This window comes from Pelecanus crispus, chromosome 2 (assembly GCF_030463565.1).
Source record: "Pelecanus crispus isolate bPelCri1 chromosome 2, bPelCri1.pri, whole genome shotgun sequence".
In the NCBI taxonomy this organism is placed as follows: domain Eukaryota; kingdom Metazoa; phylum Chordata; class Aves; order Pelecaniformes; family Pelecanidae; genus Pelecanus; species Pelecanus crispus.
Window position 1 is genome coordinate 11292361 of NC_134644.1, and position 23523 is coordinate 11315883.

The 23523-nt window shown below is 37.5% G+C and overlaps 1 protein-coding gene across 1 annotated transcript in view; it reads right to left on the reverse strand.

Moving 5' to 3' along the window:
- PTPRN2 (protein tyrosine phosphatase receptor type N2) overlaps positions 1-23523 on the reverse strand; it is a 691758-nt gene that overhangs the window by 491289 nt on the left and 176946 nt on the right. Inside the window, exon 4 of the mRNA XM_075704660.1 lies at positions 15755-15868. Coding sequence (XP_075560775.1) covers positions 15755-15868 — 114 coding nt within the window. The remainder of the gene's footprint in view (positions 1-15754; positions 15869-23523) is intronic.

The window sequence follows — 23523 nt, forward strand, 5'->3', positions numbered from 1 at the left end:
CTTAGTAATATACAAGAATTCTGAAGTCCCCAAACCACTGAGTGTCAGAAGTCATACAAGGGAAAAGCTTAGTCTGTACTTGCTCAGTATCTTACATTCCTTCCCTATATCCCTAAATACCTGCTACCGATCACTGTCAGGGGAGGATGTTCAGCCAGATGAATCATCTGAGTGAGCTAATACAGCACTTCATCATTTACCAGCCCAGAGCAATGGGGTTTTATGCCTATCTAGACTTGCTAGGTGGTTAAAACAAACGATTGCTTCTGGATTTGTTCTTTCAGTCTGCAGAAATACATTAGCAGACCCAATGGCCTAAAGGGGAGGGCAGGAAGAAATGTAAAAATTCAAAACAGTATTTTGCTGCCACAGGGTAATAAAAATAAAAGCTTATTTCAGACAAAGCTCAGCTGTAACCAAAAATGCCAGCTACATGATGCATCTTTTTGCATCTTCCAGGTATCTTCTGACAAAGCTTTCACCCCGCTTCGCTAAGATACAAAAACAAGTTGGATCCTATTCTGCACCCCATGTTAATTATGGAAGCAAACCAGAAATGAGTCATTTGAGCAGCTCAAAGACTGTCTTTGAACAGTCCTACTGCAGGCCAAGTTCGGAATGCTTAGTATTAGAAACACTGCATGTAATGGTGGACAAAGGAAGCAAATACCCAAAGTCCCAATGGCCCTTCATCTTTAACTTGTAAACAAAGCAAATAGATACAGAGGTTAATGAAAATGATTACTGAGGCTGACAATGTAATTTTCACAATTCTAAAGCTACGAGTTACAAAATAATTACTGGGACAGAGCCATGTAACCTTAACTGGTGTATAAGACTAATTCTGATGGAATAAATACATACAGCTCACTCACTGTGTGTGGTCCCATAGTAAACCCACTAATAAAAATTAGTTTCCGTCCAACACCACAGCCTATAGACATACACACACTCTGCAATGATGGACATTTTATTGCCTAACTTAGTGAAAGAAAGCTGAGCAATTCTGCAGTCTAGAGGTGAAGGAACCTCTTTAATTTGATCTAAAGTTCCTTAAATATGTTATTTATAGTAGTAGTATGCATTTCACAAATCTCAAAGAATCACTTGTGCAACAAAGGACTGTGCTTAATATGAGAACTAAACCTAGAAATAGTGAAGTTAAATCCATTAATTGGAGTCCTAGCAATGCAGGTAAGGAGACTGATCATTGATTATTCTCTATATATCCATGATTCAACCCCAGATCAATATTTTTTCTTTCAAAAGTAGACACAGACACATGATGAACCCTCCAAAAATTGAAGGAACACATGGAAAATGTAAGATTCATCATTCAGAGTATTGAGTAATACAGCAAGCACCACCAGGAAGAAAATTCTAAGTCCATACTACCATTTATAACAGGGATAATAGCCTCAGGATATTTTATCCCATCTCAGGACTGGTCACGCTACTCTCAGGGTTCACGTATTTTGTTTAAATTCTGCTTTGTGGGATTCAATGTCCTGCAGTGAAAAAATCAATATGCATGGTCCACCTGCTGCTTGCTCTTTACTGCACCATCTACACAGGGTGATGCCAGTGGATGTTTTGGGAACTCTTATAAAAGATTATAAATGCTCTGACTCTTACAAAATGTTTCACTTGGCTTCTGACCTCATGTCTGAATTTCATACCTAGAATTACCTGTAAAAGCAACTCACCGACTCACCTAAATATATTGTCAGAGGACATACAGTCAGCTAATCAGGCCTTTCTGTAGACACCTTTATGAAATTATTTATTCAGGTGGAAAACTTAAAAGAGAAATCAGGTAAAAAAAAATCTTAAAAAATAAATAAAATAATATCAGTAAAAATAAAGAAAGAAAAGTTATTACACTTATAACTTTTTTCTTAATACAAACACTGTCTATGCCATTAGTCATTGGTAGCATAGTAACAAAAAGTCCTATTAATTTAATAATATGCTGCTTCTCAGAATGAATATTGTTACGCTTCTGCAAGAAGCTTCATTTTAAAGGAAGACCTTGTTGGCCTATTGCTCAGTCATCCATGTGGGAAACCAAGAGACTCTTAATTCTTGCCCTTTGATCTCTCAAGCCCTAAATGGTTGTACCATTGTAAAACTCAGTCTGGAAAAGCTAGTTTCCCCAAGCCTTTCAATGTATCAGCACAAATCCTCCAGAAAATAAGTACATTTGGGGTTTTTTTTCAGGTATGCTTTTATTTCACAGTCCTAGACTTGTACTTCTGAGTATTTTTCTTCTATTTTTTTGAATCCTTAAAAAAGAAAAATGCAAATAAAGAGAAACATCCCAAAATACTCCTGTATGACAAAATGTAGAAAATCAATGCCATTTCCTTCTCAGCATCACCCACCCTCAGCTGCAACTTGCTCAGTAAAACAGCAGGGAGGTGAAAGCCTCTGAAACGGCAGGTTTTATTATAAAAATTGATGCCTTTGGTAGCCTTAGCAAAGAGTGACTAATATAGAAACAGACACGGGTGCTGTATCTTGAAATTAATGAAACAGTATCAAAAAAGGACATTCCAGACCTACTTTCTTTGTAAGAGGGAAAATATTGCAGTTTGACTATTCCGACAGATCTGTTACCACAGCATTTGTGAAATTTATAAAGATACAATAGCTATGTTCTCCCCACAAAAGACAAATACTCTGAAAGATCCAAGTCAATCTACTGCATCATTTTAAAGCATTGTTTTAAGGAAAATAGAAAATAAGACTATGTGGCAAAGAGTCACTAGAAAATAAAAGACATGTAAACGGGTTTATCTTGTCCCTGGTTTAAAGAAAACTGGTGAAGTATAAAATAACAGAAATTTTAAGATCACAAGAATATTCTCAAGGCTAAAAGCTGAACTACCTTCTAATGAAGATAAGTTCATACCATCAGTTGTCAGGAAAGGGCCTGTACCATGACCTGTCAAACTGAAATTCAAGGTAAGTCCAGGATCTATTCTAGCATGAGTTGCACAAAAAAGTTTATGCCAAAAAAACACAGCAGGATCAGAAATTGTCTGAGCGCTTGCTATTCAACAAAGGTCAGAATTTGAGCACTGATTAGTTTATGCTGCTACACAGGTAACTGATGAGTACCCAAAGGATTTCAGAAAAATAATTAAAATGTTGCAAGAGTATAGGCCAAGGCAAACTGCAGCAAAGTTGATTTTTTTTTTCAGTGACCCTGGCACTGGGAATTTGAAATTGTTTCTCAGGTTCTGTTTAGTCTATATAAGACTATTAAAGCTGTACCAAAATTTACTTATCCTTAAAGTACAACTTAATTCTTCTAAACACCTCTCCACAAGGCCTTAAACATGGCTGAACTTAACTACTGCATTCAGTGAGACACAAAGGACAAAATTCACGTGACTAAAGGAAACAGTAGCGGTAATCAGCTGTGGACTCTCTAGTCAATGGAGAGCTAAGCAATACAGTCAGTGAAATCTAGGATATGATTCACTTCATCCTACAGTTGTCTAAAATTACACACATGAATCACACCCTAAAAGCGCCTGTTTCTCTACTGTTTATAAAGATAGCCCCAGTAGACAGGGACTGTAGACTTGCAGCTGTGTGCAATGGATGCCATCCACACAATCAGAGCACACATTTTCAGTTAAGCAACAGCAAAGTCAGCCCAGGGTGGCAGAGTGTTTGAAGCACCGTCTTGGGACTCACTGTCTTTAAGAATGGGATGGGATGGGCTAGGAGGTAAGTGAGGCAAGGTGGAGGATTAATACTTTTGCAAATTTGCAACCCCTTAAAATTTTTTTAGAGTTGAGATGCACCCCTGTAGAGCAAATTCAAGCCTACTATCAACACAGTTGCTAAGAGCACTTGAAATAACATCTCCATCCATATAATATGTGCTGGCATTACCAGAACGTGGATCACCTGCCTCTGTACACATTTTGCCAAGATCTACTTCTTTAAGAGGAGACAGTAGACTTGTGCTAGAGCTTTCAATGATGATTAGCTGCTAGCGCAAGAATAAGAGATGAATGTCATCTCTTCCAAAAGTTCAAAGGAGAAATATTAGTCACAAGAAACCTGGGATGAAGTGAAGGGCAGAGTCCTAGACAGAAGAAAAGTGAAGAACAGGCCAACAGGGAGAAGGGCAAGGTCACATGTGAGAAATAACAAAGAGATATTTGCACATGTTGTTAGGTCACCACTCCCTAGGGAACAAAACAGAGCGGATTTTATAAAACAACAAACCACTAGTTTTAGAGCCAATGTTTGTATGTTCACATATTTTTATACACTAATTTTGATACTGAAGGTATGTCTTTAAGACAACCCAGTACGATGTCAGTAATGCTTTACTATCAATGTTTGGCTGAGTCTTCAAATAAATTTTTTAGCATAATGCAGGAAGGAAATCTGTTGGTTCCGAAAGCAGATGAATGATACAGTAAAGATGAAACAACAAAATTATTCAGAAAGATTTCAGCAGAACAGGTAAGTGACCAATTTGATCTAAAATCTTACCGAAACGTGAAGTGGGATTTCTTATATGCTAAGTGCTAGAGTTGAGCACTTAATTAGACTGTCAAATCTAGGAGGACCAGAAGTAGATTAAATTTTGGATACTTATACATAGTGATCAGACACTGCAGTGCAAAGGAAAGATTAGATGATCATAACTAATCTAAGTTTTAATTAAAATTTAAAAGCAGACAGGTTTTGCACTGCCCACAAGGGAGAAAAAGCTGAGTTCCACCGAGATGGGTTCAGCGTATTTTCCTCATTTCTGAATTGAATTTGGTATCCAGTCTTTCTAATGTTATTCTCAGCTTAAAGAAAATTCTCCCATTTTAAGCAACTCACACGGAGGGCCACATTCCATTTTTATTTATTGACTGGTGGAATTACCTCACAGGTTAATAAGATGGTACTAAGAATTCAGTGTCGATGAACATTTTAATTTTAAATTTTAAATCAGTGCCTTCCTCTCTGAGTGTTTGCCACCCTCTGCTCAAGCCTACAGGCCATGTCCGAACAAAGTTCACTTCGATAGAAGGAAAGGATATTTTGTCATCGTCTTTCCCACATATATGCAAACACATGCTAATGCCCAATCTTGCAGAGATTTTCAAATGAAGATTGGTGTTAATGTTGGAGCTATAACTCAAAACATAAGATAATGCATTTTCTTTCCTATGTAGGGCTGATTGACTTATTCATTATGATTTCATTAGGTGGTGAGTTTAACCCTTCTTCTGTTTATAAATTGTTTCCAGTTCAGTTCTGACTTCTGTAACAGTATTCACTATTCATAAATATTTTATGAAGTGTTTAGGTGAACAATTTTAAACTTAATGAATCTTTTAATCTCCATTTCTTTTTCCACTGGGAGTGACTGGCCCAAGTCACATAGGACTGACCTTAGCAAACGCTTTCAGTGCATAGTGATACTCATTAAAATTAGTAGATGTAGAGTCCTTTCTGAAATGAGGATAAACATAATGAGCCTATCAGGTTAGAAATTTATGGATGATGAATATCAAGTATTGTTTGAAGAGACTAAGTATTATTCTTTAAAAGTCCAAACCTTCAAGATTTTGCCTTTTTTAGAAGAAAAACTACAGGAGATACCAGAAGGAGATTGAGGGGAAGAGGCCCAAGGGGCCACTTAGCACAGGCATATTGCACCAGCCCTCCTCCTAGATAAGAGGAGGTTGCTGACGCTCCATGAATGTGCTGTATGGAAAAAGAGCTTGTTGGAGCAGCAAGCAACCTGGAGGAGATGGAGGGGTTGGGAGTCTGACAGTGGGGATGCTGTCTAGCAACTACCCCAGAGAAAAGTGAGGCAAAGGTTTAGGAGGGCTCCATATGTCAAGTGACCAGCTCAGGTCTCTGCACGGGAACAAACTGCCCGCGTGCTGCTTCTGTGCAGGCGCGAGGGCAAGTGGGTAACAGCAAGGAGGCCCCATGGAGGCAGGGAAATGCTGCGCTTTCAGCTAATATTTGGAGGGGGCAGAAAAAGTAGGGGGTGAAAGAAGGTGTCTTTTTGTTTTGGAATTATATCTTGCTTACATATTTACACTGCTGTTCAAATGGGAAAGGGGGAATTTTACAGAGCTAAATGAGCTCTGTACAGAGCTACAGAGCTTCATGACCTATGTCATGAAGAGTTACAAAGAGAAAAGGTATGTGGCTGAACAAAATAACTGACCATGTAGAGTTTTTATTTAGGAGGGGGTTTTTTTGTTACATTGTTTTGCAGTATTGGCTAATATTAAGTCCCTCTAACATCTTGAATGTGACTATTAGCTGGATGCCTGCTAAAACCTAATAACTATAAATGGAATGAAAAGCTCGATGTTTGACATTGTATTGAAAGTCACTAACTATAACATTATCAGAAATGAGCGTAATACTGTTAGAGTCTAGCTGGAAAGACCTGAAACTCATCAAACTATTTGAAAGAGCCAAGCTGGAGTGCTAGTCTTTTCACTTGCCTACTCTCCTGCAAGGGGTAGAGGGTGGAAGGGAGCATCTGTACAATATGCATAAGCAACTCTCAGAACAATGGAGAAAAATAATGCTGCCTAACTTAGTACTTATTTAAATTCAAAGTACAGTTTATGAAAGAGGTAACGTGGCTTAAGGAGTGCCTCTTGGCTTGCTTTCCTGGCATACCAACAAAAGAGTAAAACAGAAGTGATTCTAATAGTCCATATTGGGCTACATTAGGAGAACAGGCAGCAGTTCAAAGGAGGGTATTATCCCCCTCTACTCAGCAGCAGTGTGGCCACATCTAGATTATGTGTCCATTTTTTGATCCAATTTCTTGAACTGGGGTTCAGTAAAGAAATTGAGACACTGAAGGAAGTCCAACAGAGGGTTACCAAGCTGACTGAGTTGTACAACCAGTAAGAAGAGATGGCACAGGAGGGTAGTTGAAAAGACAACATAGTCAAATTCTTCCTACTTTTGGCTGATAGTAAAACAAGGGGCAAAAGCCACAAGTTGTAGTTTGGGAGGTTTAGGTTCGACATAGCAAGGACCGCTTCTCTCAGGGGCTAGCCAAACAGGTCAAACTCTGGGTAAAATCCAAAGGGTTTTAAAATCCCTTTCCCTGGAGGTTTTCAAGACTCAAGCAGACAATCTCATGTAGTTTCCAGTTATCCTGCTTTTAGCCAGAGACTGAACTATATAACCTCCAGAGGTCCATCTAACCAGCACTTCCGTGATTCCTCTAAGCACTTCCATTTATTTCACACTAATTATTTGACTTGCAGTTGTTAAACCTTTCACATAAGGACAACACCAAAGGAAATTATATGGTAACATACCCTAGTAATTTCTCAGAAAAGTCTTTTTCATGATGGACAGATATGTAATATTGCATATTGGTCATTCACCATGAAGGACATAAACTAACAGCTCTCAACAAGGACCAACGTGGAATTTAAAGTTTGTGAAAAATACCCGCCAAAAGATCTCACCTTGCAAATATAGCAACAAATGGCAACAAAACAGCTCCTTAAAGACAGAGAAAAAAATATATATATTGGTTGGAGTAGCTCAGCAAATGCAAACTGCCTGGAAACTCAGAAAGTTGAGTAGCCAAGACATCATACAAAGTGCAGTCAGCTTCAAGTTGTGCGACTGGGCTTGTATAGAAACAGGCACCGGTCTCATCTGTGACTCTGTGTGACCTTCCTTCCACTCCTTTACTCCCACAACTAACACAGACTTTTGCTCACCATGGCTGTTCCTTAACATTCAACTACAGCAAAGCTATTCCAATGTGTTACTAACCAGGCACTTGCAACACCATGAGAAAAAGAATAACATAAAACATGATTAAATAAAACTCAGTGATTATGGAATTAAATTCTTGGCTAAGGCTAACATATCTTTATCATTTTTAGATCATTTTATATTTTTAACATTTCAATTGTGCCATCAATTCAGTGAGGCAGTGTGATGTTTTCTATAAGGGTAAGTAGCACTCTCAAGGGCCAGATCTGGGACACTGACTCAGATGAGTTGCTGTTTGTCAGCTGGCTGGAGTCTGATGGAGAAACAAATCTACAGTCCCTCTCCCTACACCCATTCCCTCTTTAGTCAACAACTTTTGAGTTACAAAAAAGGTTTGTCAGCACCCTGAGTCCCTGTAGTACAATCCTCTCAGCTCAGAATAGCACCTGTGCTATTCCCCCGTACCACGTGCTCTCCCCCTGCCTGGTATCACACCCCCTGCACTTTTCTGCAGTATCTGTGGCTCCTCTCCAAGTGTCCCAGATAGCCTTTCTGGCCTGTCAACTGGGCAAAACACAGGCTGGGCATGCCCAGCTACAAAATACAGAAATCATGCATTGGCTGTAACATATTTATGCCAGAGCAGGCTGCTTCTAAACAAACGGGTAACAGCTGATTTTACCGCAGCAGTTACACTAGTACCCTTTTGCTCCTCTACCTAGCCAGTCATTTTCAAGAGAAGCATTTAATGATACTTATTACACAGGAAAAACTCAAGTCTGGTCAAATAGTGTTGAAACTGGGGACACTGGGATAAACTACTAGAAGGGAGAGTGACAGATAGACAGAGAGTGCTTCCATCTCTAACACCATTTTTTTAATCAGGCAGAGAAAAAAAGTAATAGAACAGTGGGTATGAAGAAACATGTAAGACAACACAGCTTTCTAGGAATGTATCAAATGACTAGGGATGCTCAGGCAGGAATTTTGCCTCTTCACAAAAGCAAGTGGAGCTACAAAAAACTAAAAGGAACAAAAAGGTAAGTTTCTAAAATACTGCAGACTCAGCAGCCTTACACTTTCTTTCAGAGTCAGAGGTTTTGCATTCTTGGATAGCTCGCAGGTAAAAAAAAAGGAAATAAATTATCTGACCATGCTAAAGAAATGTGAAAATACTGCATTCCAAAAAACCCACACAAACCCCAAAATGGAGTAAAGAAAAAAAAAAAAGTAGTTTAATAGCTATATGTTTGACATATGCTAAGTCAAACAGAGGAAGAATATTCAAAGCCTTCCTAAAAGATTGGAGACACTTTAGTTAAATATGCAGTGCCGGTCTGTGCAATGCTTAATTAGAAACCAGACAGCAACAGGAATAAAAGACAAAATGGGGCGGAAGTCCTTTTGGCAATTTTAAGACCAAGACTGTGAGAAGCTGCAAAAAAGAAACTGAGCAATGGACAAGTGTTGGAGGGAAGGCAAGTATGATTTTATTATGGTGAACTGCACTGTCTATCCATGACCATACACATATGTACAGGCAAAACAAAACACAAGGAGAAACTTGTGAAATGCAGTGAGAATATGCTAGGAATCATCATGAAAGAAAACATAAGTGGAATTAAAAAAGGGATTTAATACCACTCAGCCTTTGCAGGAAACCACTACATTTGTCAGAAGCATTCTGCCAAAGCTGTAAAGAAAGAATGAAAACATCTTAAGTGAAAAAAGTGTGTGTGTATATATATATTCTGTATAGAAAAGGGAAAAAAGAACTTTTGTGAGAATTCATACTGATTACTAAATCATGGTAAAGCTTCAATCATACCATGGTGAGGGACACAATCTTCATGTGTCCCTCTAAGGGGACTAAAAATCATGATTTTGAAAAAGGAAGCCTAAATGTTTCAGAATTTAATGTACCTACTATAAAGCTAAAAATATGTCAAACACTAGGTATCATTAAGAGTTGGTATCTTGAAAGAACATGAGGCAACATAGATAGAGATAAAATCTGTAGATAAAGAAATCCAATGAATACAGAAACAGAAAAGGAAAACAAATTCCCTAGTAATAAACAAATAAGGAAGAAAACACTGGCAGAGCAATGATAAAAACCAGTCTTATGTTGAATATGGAAATGTGCTATAATTATAGATTAATGGTACAAAATGGCATAATTAGTTTGGATATGCTATATTGTTATTCACAGCTTCCAAAAGTAGCATTATTAGAGAATACAGCAACTAAAGAAGTAATCTCATGCTTGAATTGATATTTGCTGACAGTCCAAGTGTGGGAACAACTGATAATGAACTGCAATTTGATTGCTGTGTTTTCGAGTGTTTTAAAAACATATTATGTACTCATATCAGTTCAAGCCCAGTGTATGCCCAAGTCCAATGGTCCTGTGGAAGGTGTGAATTTTTTTTGAAGAATGATCTAAGAGAATAAGAATGAAGTTCAGAGCCGCATTGAGACCATTAACAGGACAGTATGTTAATGAATAACCCAAATACAAAGACTTTCTGCTGTTGAGCTGTTGCTCAGTGTAATGCTGAGAACAAGACCATCCAGAGGAGGCCTGGAGAGCTTGCTCAGTGAAGTCCAACAGAAGCAAGAGGAGACATCTTTAGTTTCTGCCACAGGAGGAAGAAAGAGAGACGGTCTCCAAATTTCAAAGATCAGAAAGAGAATAAACTGTGGAAGAGCCAGCAGAGAGAGCTTCATGGAAAAGACTAAGCATTAATGCAGAGGTTAAAATCCATGAGGTGCTGCAGAGATCTTCAAAACAAAGGAGGCAAGGCAGGAATTGATTGACAGCCTTTGATATTTGCATTATATTACCACTAATTTCTATGTTTCCTTTGGAAGAAGAGTTGTAAAGTTATCTTGGCCACAAAGAATTTCATACATTCTGATCCTGGTCGGCAATTGTCACTGCTAGTTGACAGAAACATGGCACAAAGGAGACGTGCAGACCTTTTCTCCTTTCTATCAAACCTATTAGTTAATGTGTTATTTTATCAAAACCACAAGTAAAATCTCTGATTGATCATTCTTTTTAAACAAAAGGAATATGATGCTATTGGGCTGACATACCTATTTTCCAAGAAAGCAATATTCAAACAATGCAAAATCAAAAAGCTTTATACAACAGTGTTATGAATGCAGATAAAACTAAATATACATTAGAAAGTTTTCTTCTCTACTTTCAAATATTTTTCCCGCAATACATAGAACCTGCTTTGCTCCCATAATCAATTTTTGTAATGCAGATACATTCTTCATAAATACTGATTTCCTGGAAAGAACATTCTTCATGAATGTTTTATATGGCAAAGAGCAAGTCAATGCCATATCAGATTATGTCCGGTAAGCAGATTTCAACGTGTATTCTTTCTGCTGTTTTATAAAATAAAACTTCTCGCTTTTTCTGAAACTCATTCTTAGTTTTCTGAAGTTCTGTTTAGGTTTTGAAGACCAAAAAATATCAGCAGCGCTTCAGCACTTAACAAAGGCAGGAATTTTTTACAACCTTTTCAGTGTGTTATTGTCCATTGAACCAAAAAGTTAAGGCAGTGTGACAGGGATACTGGGAGAACGTAAATACATCCGGTCCTGGCTGAGTTCCTCCAGTGTAGCATGTCATAGGGTTTATGTTTCAATTCTGGGCTTCAGCAGACATCTAGGAGAAGAATTTGTTAAGTACACAAAGTACACAGATGTCTGGAGCAACCTGATGCCTGGGAAATTTGATGTAAACACACTGCTCCGTTCAAGTACAGCTATATTTTTTTTCCTGAAGACCAAAAGAAGAGTTTGCCTTCCTTTATACCAATATTTGAATTTAAAGAAAAAACTGCTTTCTCCTACCTCTCTTGTTTTCAGCTTTCCATATACCTCCATAATGATGTGATAATCACTTCGCAAATATGTGCAATACTGCATTATTCCTTTTATTTCAAAACGGAGCTTATGATTACTTTCAAGTCCCTTACTTTTGTTGCAGTAACAAATGATACTTTGCCTTGAAAAATAGTCCTGACTGAAATATTTAGCAACCCTTTCGTACTTCACAAGCTGCATGTGACAAGTCACATTCATTTCAATTTTCAAGTTAACTGATTGTAAATCATTTTCGTTTTTAAAACAAATTTGCTGTAAGAGTATAAAATTATTTCTAGCAAAGTTATATTAATCACCTCACACTTAACTGGTTAAAATTAATTTAGAACAAATATTCCCCCCGCCCCTGTCAAGAGCTTTCTGGGTTGCAAAGAAGACAAACGAGGAAAAAAGTGCTATTTCTTTCAAACTGTCTGTAAATCTGTTGCCTATTTCCACAGCCCATGAGCCTCTCAAGAATATCTTGCTGACTTGAGCTAAATGAATTGAAAAGTGTATCCTACTCTTTTTGGTTCTCCTAATAACACTGTTGATATTTGAATATCTTAAGCAGGACTTTCTTCATAATAGAGTAACAGAAATTGCTTTCCTTGAAAGTAAAGTTTAAAACAAGAAGGTCTTATAGCAAAAATTAAGTAGCAACAAGCTTACTCAGGAATAAGTTAGTAATGACTCCATTACATAAACAAAACAAAAAACATTTATCTGATTTGTTTTCCAAATAGGCATGCTGCACAGTTCCTGCAGTAAAGTGAGAACAGCTGTAATTTAGTTAAAATTTAAGTAAAACAGAAGACAGAAGCTAAACTACCGATTATCAGTCAACATACCTTGTTTCTAATACACAGTATCCTGTCAAACTGTGCTAGAAACAGTGTCCACCGGGCATACCGCAAACACAAAAATATGACTTCTAGCTCAGGAGAACCATAAGCCACAAAGCACATAATGCCAAAAAGGTACGAACACTGTGAAATGCTCCTGTATGTTTGAAATTTCCTTACATTTTTTCTCTAAACATGCACAGTGACCACTCCCAGAGGCAGAATCCTGTCAGATGGACACTTCCTGTGAGCCTGAGCAAATACGCTTGTTCTGATGTCTTTAAGGAAGTGTGTCGTCCAGGCTCCATCTCCGAGCTCTTTCTTCTAGTAAGGCTCTTTGCTACGGCAGCTGCACTTTCACAGAGTTAGTACCATGTTATCAGCTAGTCTGAATCACTGGTTAGAAACTATCCTATGAAACAAATAAAAATGCCACTTGGAGTAAACAAGTTGAGAAATACTACTGGTTTATTATTGCTTATGCTGATATTTCAAGTACTATTTATGCATTCACGCTTGAGTTATAATGTACCATGATTAGTCCTCCTATGTCATTTTTCATGCTCCTAGTCTTATAGGACAACCATCGGCGTGAAACTATGTTTCCACAATCTTGCTAAGAATCTCAGTGATGCAATCACCTTGCCTTCATGATAATATTGTTGGGACAAGAAGAAAACAGAACATTTTATAATCTATTTAATCCATTTAAGTAAAAAAAGTATTTTGTGTATTTTAGCTCAAATGATTTATCATTCATGGTATGTTCCAGGAAGTATCTTCTCCCAAGTTGGACAAGAGGACACAGAAGATCAACCATAGGGATGACTATTTCCATTTCCTTCAGGCACTACTCATTGACTCCTCCATGCTGATACTTCCTTCATTCCCCTTTTCCAATTATTTAGTCCTATCTAAACAGCATCATTTTGATTGTTCTGTTTATCAGACAATGAGAAATGTTTCAGATCCTCATAAATTATAAATTATAGCACTACCAGTTTCAGGAAGTGATTCATCATGTGTCAGCAACTGTGAGAAGGGCTTTTCCCATATAGATAGAACTGGGTATTACACAGATAAAGACAGACAGACCTCTGAAAAAGTGAAGCCCTTTCTTGAGGTTACTTGAAACATTTGTGTGGGCTTGACAATATCTTACTTATCTCTACTGCAGAAATGGTCATAATGTTTTGCACACAATTTGCAGGAGAACAGCATTAACTGTACAAGTGACCACCACAGCCAGCAAACATGACCTAAGGGATGGATGCATTACATCTGATAGCACCAGCAAACAGCAGAGTCTTCTCTCAGCCACCTGGTGTCAATAATCCATTAATCTGATAGCCTGTATTGATTCTATTCCTTCCATATTTCTGTCCTCACTAAACACTTCAGAATTTGCCAAGGATACCGAGGGGAAAAAAAAAAAAAAAAGTGATTTTATCACATCAATCATTTGAACAAAGGCATTCTAGCATTCTATTATCTTTTACAGATATATTTAAGATTCTCATCACTGGGATACCCACAGGCCACAAAAACTGCCTGCAAAAGTTTTATATCAGTTCAAAGCATACACACGTTTGTGTATGCACCTCTAAATGTCATGAGTAAGGAAAGATAAAAGCAAAAGTACTTTCATTCTCCATCACAGCTTCAAGCTGCGTGTTCCTTGTCATTCTCTTGCTATGAAAAAATATGAGACAAGTCCAAATTTCAATGCCCAGGTTTCCTTAAAAGAAGCATGCTGCAGTTTATTGCAACAGATACATCCAGGGAGCTGGGTTGCTAATAAGAGAGATCCTAGGGAAGGTTGATTTATTGATCAGAGAAGGAATTAGTAGAGTGAGGTCACATAATTCAGTTGAACTAACCAAAATCTTTCGGTTGTCAGGGAGATGGAGACAGGTAAGGATCATTTGAGATGGCCTGGAGTATCCCATCAGCCTCTATATGTGCCCCTCCAGAAGGGTGTGGGTCTCCTGCAGGTCTCTCACCTCTGACATGTGTGTGGAGGAAGCTTTACATAGGACTCATCGCTGGTATTCAGGCAATGTCAATGAATGCTGGTTGTCCATGCAAGCATGATCAATTTAGTTATCAATTTAGGTGTCTTAGTGAGATTAATTTGGCCCCCATTCTTCACTACATTCAAACAGAGAGCAGATACTAGCTTTTCCACCACACAGTATTGCCCTGATGAAATAGTATTTTCATGAATTTGCTTGCATAACTTAGCCTTTAGAAAACAAGTGAAAGAGCCACAAGTACTATTCATATATAACCGTTAATCAGTCAGGAGTTACAACGATCAAGTTTTGTCAAGTTTGCTTCGTATGGATGGGCTGCTGGACAGGAAATAAATCCCTGGAAATTTTTTGAATCCTTTAAATCAGTGGTTTCCAAACTGGAAGTCCAGCCTCTAAGTATAGTCATGAACTTCCAAGAAATCAATTTTTTCTCATAATTAAATTAGTATCATGTTAATACAATACTACTAGTTTGTAATTGAGATTGTAACTGGGAAAAATTTAGGAACAAACACCCACACAGACGATGCAAGTGCAAAATTAACCATTCCAACTATCATCTCGGAACAATTTAAATCACAAGGATTTCGTGGTCTTGTGGCTGTCTACAACAGAGATGTATTTCATGTATCAGTACCTAAAAAGTTTGTTGACTTTATTGGCTTTCACTTTATCCAAGTTTTGATTTGTTAGTTCAAGTTATGCCATTCAGAAGCTAAAATATCCTTTCTGGATTTGGAAAGAGCACAGAGATTAACTTCAGAAAGCTGAATAAAAATTAAAAAGAACACAGTACACACAGCTTGCAATGAAATCAGAGCAGTTCTGCTTATCTGATTCATTAGAAAGTTAAGAACTCTTTCTAGCTCACCAGAAGTTGTGTGTTTTCTGCCCATGCACCCTGAAATATGCTGCGGTGCAAAAGTATACATGGCAAATTATTTTTCTTTCCTGCTGATTTATTTATATGACACCAGCATTCATAGATGTTAAAATTTTATTGTATAGAGTGCCAGTCACAGATACGCACTACATAAAGAGGAAGCACCTCTCCTAAGATTTCTTCACCAAGTCCTTGTTGCAGATTCAGTGAGTCAGAAGGCTTTTTACTTTTATAAACTCTGTGCTACTGGGCCTGAAACACACTCTGTTCAAAAACTTCTGAAGATGTCACCTCAGAGGTAGCATGAAATAATTGTAACCCCCAGTGCAACTAACCCTACTCCAGAGTTTTTACTATACCTCTGTGTGAGAGCTTCTCCAGGATGATCCTCAGGCGCTGAAGAACAGGGGGTGAAATGTCATATTTATAGATGTCTATTACTGGTACTCTCTGACATCTCCCAAATATTCCATCTGCAGGAGAGAGCAAAAGAAAAGGAAAAATAGACATTTCTTTTTCTGAGAGGAAGAAACATATGATGAGATGCGCATTTCCAATATATCCTAATTACGTACTGAAGGAACCTTTTAAAAGACACTTTAAAAAGCTATCAAAGGACTACTGAAGTCATGAGACGGAGTATTTTCTACCAAAATAAATAACTACTGGAAAAAATATTAGTTGGAGGAAGATTCTGTTGTACAATGTTATGCATACTTTATTTTATAAAGTAATTTCAGACTTCTGCCTCCCAAATCTTTTGATGTAAGACTTCTTTACTGACAATTCAGTGGGAAAAAATATTAATGTTCAGTGCCTACTATGTTGCAGATGAAAAGTGCAGCATCCAGAAATATAAATATTAATTTGCAGAAACTATGAGGATTTGCTGAAACATTTTTAATGCGGTAGCTGTGTGTTAGGCATTGGTAAATGAGAACTGAATCCGTAATGGCTAGCAAAGACTCATTTCAAGAAGTACCCTCTAATGAATGCAATAAAAGAAAGCTGCTCGCAGAACAATGAGATATTAATGTGGCCTAATTTATTTAGCTCCATTCCATTTGTCTAAAATGACAGACTCTTCTCATCAATGTCCTTTCAAATCACACCTTCTAATTAATTTAGCTTCTTATTAGTCTTTATTTAGAGAATTGTTCATTTTGAGACAAGCTTCCTGTGTATGTGTGGGAGGAACAGGGAGTTCAAACATTCAAATTACCTTTCTCTCTTTCATACAAAAGACTAATTCAGAGCCTAGGTGCTTCACATACAATCTGACCATCTGCAATTCTAGGCCTCTGAGAAAGAAAGTGGTTTCATTTATTGTTCAAAACTGTTCTCTTCTATATAGTGATCCAAAGGAAGCAATTTAAATGCAACAAGTTTAATTAGCAAAATATTCTACTGCAGTACTAGTTTTAACACAGTAATTACTTCTGCCCTGATATTACATCTATGCTCAAAAAGGAGAGCTACATCAGATTAGCAGAAAATAACAGTAAGTATTAATTTGCAAACGTCCATTACTTTCTCTGCTACTTCACAGAACTACAAGACTACAAATGAGAACTACTGGCCCAGCTGTTCACTAAACAAAAATAATGGCATAAAAGAAAATAAACCAATCCAGGATGCAGATAAAGGGCATTATTAGCCTTCACTGTTAAACACAAATACCTCATTGAAATTAGCCAACTTTTGCTTTCTTTGCTTTTCCAATCCTCCTGTCACTTACAACTGCCAAATTAGGTTAATCCAAATTAGAAACTTACCTCTGAGTCTAATTTTGTTATTGGACACTAGGTTTAATTTAGAAACCGCACACATAGATCTAGTTTGTTTTTCTGCCATATAACGTATAAAGCAGCCTAACAGCAGATTAAAATATTCATCTCTGTTTAAAAACCTGTTGCAGTTGGAAATAAGCAAAGTATATAAGTATCAGTCACTTGCAAATAGACAAATACCAGGAATAAATAATGTCCTGACTCAGAAAGGAATGGAAGAATATTTTAGTGTTTAAGAACAAGATTGTTCAAAACAAAACATGACTTGAAATAGCCAGCTCTATTTTGGAATACCACCATTACTGGCTACAAGTAATTAGGGCAAAATCTATGTTTATATAAACAACTAATATTCCACGATTCTTTAAAGATAATGTACCTTAAAAATAATATAATCTTAGAGTCCAGAAAAGCACACACATTCAGCATGAATTAAAGTTTTTTGTATTAAGTATCATTTAAAAATATCTCAATGGATGCAAAAGCGAATTCACTCACAAACTAAGAGAGACCTAAACTCTTTTTCTAAACCCAGAGTTTTCAGAAACCTTTAGCCTACTGCCTTTGAATACAACAAAACCTATTTCAAATCTAAAATTAACAATTAGCACGTGAGTCTGAGCTGCATTATACAATCTATCCAAAAACACTAGGACTGCTTAGGGAGAAACTGCAACTTATTTTGGCTTTTGTACTTGAAATATGGGCATAATAAGCTTTGAAGAGGCTGCAATCACAAATAGCGCTGTGCTTGGCTAAATGCAAAACTAGGAGAGTTGAGAAGGAGCAGTATGCCCCAAGGAGCGGTTGGCAAATACCATCTCGAAAATACAGAGGGTCTTTATAGTGGGGATTACAGTTGGACTGGAGTTGTGCAAATAGTAGATTTCATAGTTCAGATCAGTAGCTTCTTTTAAAAAAGTAGGAATTTCCCCAGGTTTTTCTCTTTGGTTTTGGTTTTTTTTTGTTTGTTTGTTTGGTTGGTTGGTTTTTAATTTGATTGCAGTTTCCGTGGCAAGATTTAAAACGTAAAAAATTCAATTGATACTGAGCATTCATTTTCAGGGTACCTTTTAGTTAAACCTTCTTAAAATTACATAGATTTTAGGGGAAAAAAGGCAGGGGAGAGTGATTTTACAAAAAAATATTTTTAAAAGTTCCCCCTGTTTTTCTTTCCAAAAAATCTATTTGGCACATGTGGCCCACATTCAGAAATGGCTTTGGTCCAGCACAAACCTCATTTTCACTTAAATTACAACTTGTGTTTAAAAACTGCCCAGCTTAGTCTGCCATGGACTATCCAAAACCACTGTGATCTTTACAGTGAGTAAATACATGGTGCGTCTTTCCAGACCAGCTGCACCCAGCTCTGGCGCAGGGCGATGTGGGGCTGTTGCAGTGTGGTGGTGTCCAAGCCCTGTCATGCCCCCTTTTGACCTCTAACAGCCTCCAACAAGCGAATTGCCCAAAGGTGTCATGAAGCAAAAAGGAAAATGGAAAAACTCCCAGATTTTACAGTAAATGTCGTATGGCAGAGGAAGTTCAAAGCATGAGTGATGCTTTAATAACCACCACCCAAGGAAAAGGCCTGTATGCCTATCACCATTAAGAGTGTGTTCATTCTGAACTTTGATTAAAATTGTATTCTAAGAAGGAACGTAATATGAAAAAGACATCTGCTCTTTACACATGCCCAGAATGAGGGAAGGTTGAGACAACCGATCAATATACACATATGGTTGCTATTAAAGTGCTATCATTTGCTAACCGTTAGCAAAAAGTAGTATCTGAAATTTCCATAGTAATATCTTATAAGTTATACTTAGACCTGGAAACATCTGCGTTAACAGCATGGTAATGTTGACTTTTAGACAGCTTCTACATTTGTTTCCAAAGAAGAGACTCAAACAGAAGAATAATATGCCTAAGGAGACAGTGAGATGCTTCTTTATGCATTTGGCTATTTTACTAATAAGTTTAATATTTGGGAAAGGATGCAAGCATAAATTTTTAAGAGCTGCTATTTAAAATCTTGAATTTTGACAAATATATATATTACAAAGTTAGATACTAAGATTAAAAGACACAAATTCAACCTAACCCAGGTGCCTAAAAAGACCTCAAATAGTGGCAGATAAACATCTTTTGTTAGAGACAACACCCTGGAGCACGGTACATGTATTTACACTGAATATTTGTCAACTTCTAGTGGAAAAAATACAACTGACAGATTAAACAGCGAACAAGTCAAAACACAAGTTCTGGAAGGATGATTTTTGAGGGTGAGTTAGAAGCAAACAGAAAACTCCCATCTTAATTCTTTATTATTGCCCATTTGTGATGACTTAGTAGATATTTATGATCCCTATTACCTACTGAGGAAGGAAGCACCATGTTACATTCATGACTGACATCTAGGTACTGAATTATATAAATGGACAGAGCATGAAAACCTATAGTCTGAAACACAGTTTTGAAAAGTCGATTGTGCCAACATGTTCACTTGGTAAGGTAGACAGGCATCATGTGCGTACCAGAAAGTCTTTGGAAACTTGCACTGAGTGACCACCTTCACCTTGAAAGCAAGACTATTTGTGGGCAGCTGATTCGTTCAATTCATTTTAAGTAGTGTTTCCTACAAAAAACCCCGTGTATAATAAGTTATCCTTGGCTAGAGAAACATATGCCATCCTGAAACCACCAAGTATGGCTAATCTGACAATTGAAACTAAGGGGTGTACAAGACTTGGCACATTTTTGAATAATACCCGCAAAAAAAGAATGAGTTCTTATTGAATGTATTTTGCTACTGAGCAAAGCTATGAGAACTGGTAGAGACACTGGAGTTTGTCTGCAGGCTTATGAAAGCTTGAGATGTAAATTAAAAGATTGTGTTCTGCAGTAATTAATTATTTAGATCTACATGCAGTGAAATTTTCACATGGCGCTGACAAGTGACCTTTGCAAAGGAGCCTTCAAGCAGATGCTTTGAAGCACCCAGTTCTGCTCTTCAAACTTCCTGCAGCAGCTGGAAAGGAAGCGGCTCTCCAGACAGTGACAGCATTCGCACACATGGGTCAACCAATGCTTCAGCTTCTTTACCCTAATTACCTGACAATTGTTAAAAAAATTATGAAGTAGAGTTTTGTATAAAATTTAAGTTTTGCCCCATCTTGCAGGCATTGTGCTTTGTTCCTGTGTCGTAAAATAAACAAGAAAGTCCACAGACCCAGCAGTGTGTCAAATGGCACCTGCTGCCACCTTTGACTGTGTCATTTATGTTCTTACAGTTAATCAGAGAACTTCCTCTAATGCTTCTGCAGGGTTTTCAGTGGGCATTGCTCTTCAGCAACTTAACCTTCTGTAAGAAAAGGATTTTTTCTTCACACAGAATATGGACATGACTTTACATTCCTTCCGTCAGCTATTGGTTTAAGGTGCTGTAAGGTCCAAGAGTAGTCCATGACTAATGAAAAAGCCAGTGCTTGATGTCTTATAACCCAAGGTTAGAGTCTGAGTTGCCTACTGGAAAGATTAAATCTTTTTCCAATAGGAAGCATAATGTTTGCATCTCAAAAGTCTCAAGATACTGGAATTCAAGGTCACAGATGTTAAATGTTTTAGGAAGTATGAAGGAGATTATCAAAGTATTTTGTTGTTCTCTCCCTGCCATTTCTCTCCAGTATGGTGTTTGTTTTCAAAATCCTCCCCACCCCCCCCCAAAAAAAAAAAAAAAAAAATAATGTTACAGTTCCTTGAAGAGGACATTAAGCTGCATACCAGGGGGCTTATTTCAGAAGACGTAGTCCACAAACCTACCTTCAACATTGACTAGTAGGCTCTTCAGCAAACAGCATATTTTTAGTATTCCATTTATTAAAATTTGTTCATAATTTATACCTCTACTTTTAAATTCTCTTTACAAGCGAGGTAGATATCATACAGATAGAGCAACAGTGGCTTCTACTGTGCCATTTCTCATGCAATGTTTTGAAAACATTACTCCAATGCTTTCAAACAGCAAACGCTTCCAAGTCTCACTGCAGCAGTTCGTCAGAAAAGCTGCTGCTTGCAATCACGGCTAGCTGCATTGCAAACCTGCAGCGCTCCACAGAGAATGCAGCCTTCCTAGGAGGCAATCTCCCCGTGTTACACTTGTAAAACCTTTTTAGCATTCTATTTTGCTTATCTCTGTGCAGCCTCAGTAGTCCTTGGTCATTTCCCTTTCGGAGCAGTAACACTGGCACCTAGCGGACAGTTGCGTGCCCAGGACCAGTCCCGGAGCACGCGCTATTCACCTTCTAAACTTAGGCTTTCAGATCCACTTGATTTTGTCTGGAACACGTAGCTATGCAGTTACAGCCACCCTCAGTCCACTCTACCCTTTAATGGCTGATAGGCATGTGGAAATTTTATGGCAGTTATTTAAAATTAAGAAATACAATAACAAAAAAAAAAAAAAAAGCGCTAAGATATCTGTTTCTAGTAGTAATGCATTATCAAGGCAATCAAGCAAAGTGCATACAGATTGTTTTAAAAAGTGTATGTGGTGGTGTTCTGCTTTTGCTAGTGTGTAAGGCACAAAACATTATGCAATGAAAGTAAATCCTCAACTGTAAATAAAACACAAAGCATATTTTTTGTAGATTTATGTTGTAGATTTAAAAGAAACACCATTAAGAAGCAGAAAACAACAATGTAAGATGTTCTAAACTTGATTTTTTTTTTTTTTTTTAATCCAACAAGAAAATACCATGCAGTGGATACTCTTACTAACAGTCCAGTAAATACACTCTTCCTCACCTACTAAATAAACTGCTGCCTGGAAGGCAAGGTAACTTTGTAAATTCTCCTGAAACCCAGACCACCTAACAGTTCTGTAAAATGACTCTAACAAGATTTAATACCTTTCCTCACCTTTTTGGACACAGATATTTAAGGAAAAAAGTGGGTGGCTGGTCTGCTTTCAACCAAAAAAGCCCAGAATATTTCTGCTGATTGAAAGAACTGGATGGCATGTTAGTGATTATGAAAGTGCTCATATTAGAAGATAAAAGTTCACATTGACTGCAGCATCAGTTAGCTGTTGTGCAAACATCGTGATAGTGCTGGGATTTGCAAAGCTCCAAATCATCCCAAGGCACATCTGAGAGCAAATAGCTCCTCTGGGGTTGACAGTCCCCTTGTCTCAAGGAGTAATTCTGAGAGCAAGTTCTGGGGAAGTCTGTTCTTCCTTCATCAAAAAAAGATATAACCTTCAGAGAGGAAATATCACTTCAGGAACTGTTTCTATGCTAACCTGCTAATTTAAGTGGTGGATTGTATGGTCCCCAAATATTATACACACTTTCAGCTGAGAGGTTTTTTTAAGTTACAACAGAAATATGTAAATTGTAGAGAAAGTAACTAAAAAATCATGCTCTCTCTTGAGTACAGCAAACAGAGGGAAGGAAAGGATTGTGAAAAAGCTAGCTACAATTTAACAAGGCAAGAGAAGAGAAGTGCTGCCCACCTCAAAAAAGCCCCTAAGTTAAGTTATTCAGCTAAGGGAATGAGAGGTCCAGATTTCAACACCTACTTCCTGCAATTCAGAGCACAGAAATGAACCTCAGTCTTAACAGGTCGTACGTAGGCCTTCCAACCACACAAATAATGGCCATGCCTTGGGAGGAAAGGGCAGTTTAAGAAAAGGAAAAAGTAGAGATGAAAAGAAAGCAAGTATTAAATTTTTGCTGCTAGAGCTAATGTTCCAGTTGAGTAATGCTTGAATAACTTGGTACTTCTCAGACAACCAAACTTGAATTTTCCACAGCCTCGGTAACTATATGGAATGAAAGCTGTGGTTTTTGGCTCCGTGACGAGGACAAGAAAGGATGACAAAGGAGTGACTGAATCAACATCTTTAACATCCAGATGACTGCTGCAGTCTGTAAGCCAAAGAAACTATCTGCCTCTACTTTTGATCACAGAGACCAACCCAGACTTGAGAAAACCTCTGAGAAAAAAATCAAGACGCTCTAATTGTAGTATATTAAGAGGACTTTTCTAAGCAAAACTACATATTCAATATTAGCTATAATGTCTCTAAGAAAAAAGAGCTTGCAATCAAAAACATCTGAACAGCAACTCCTTTTTTTGTCAATACTGGTACTAAAAAGGAAAGGGAGGAAAGACTTAAACATGTAAGTCCTCTTCCAAGAGGAAAAATACTTTAAATTCAAGTATGAGACAAGTATTAGAAGGGTTACAATAAAGCTATCTCTTTTTCTTTAGCATATCTAGTCATTGGACTGCAAGATTAACATGTAAGTTTCTGCTTTACATTGCTATCTCATTAG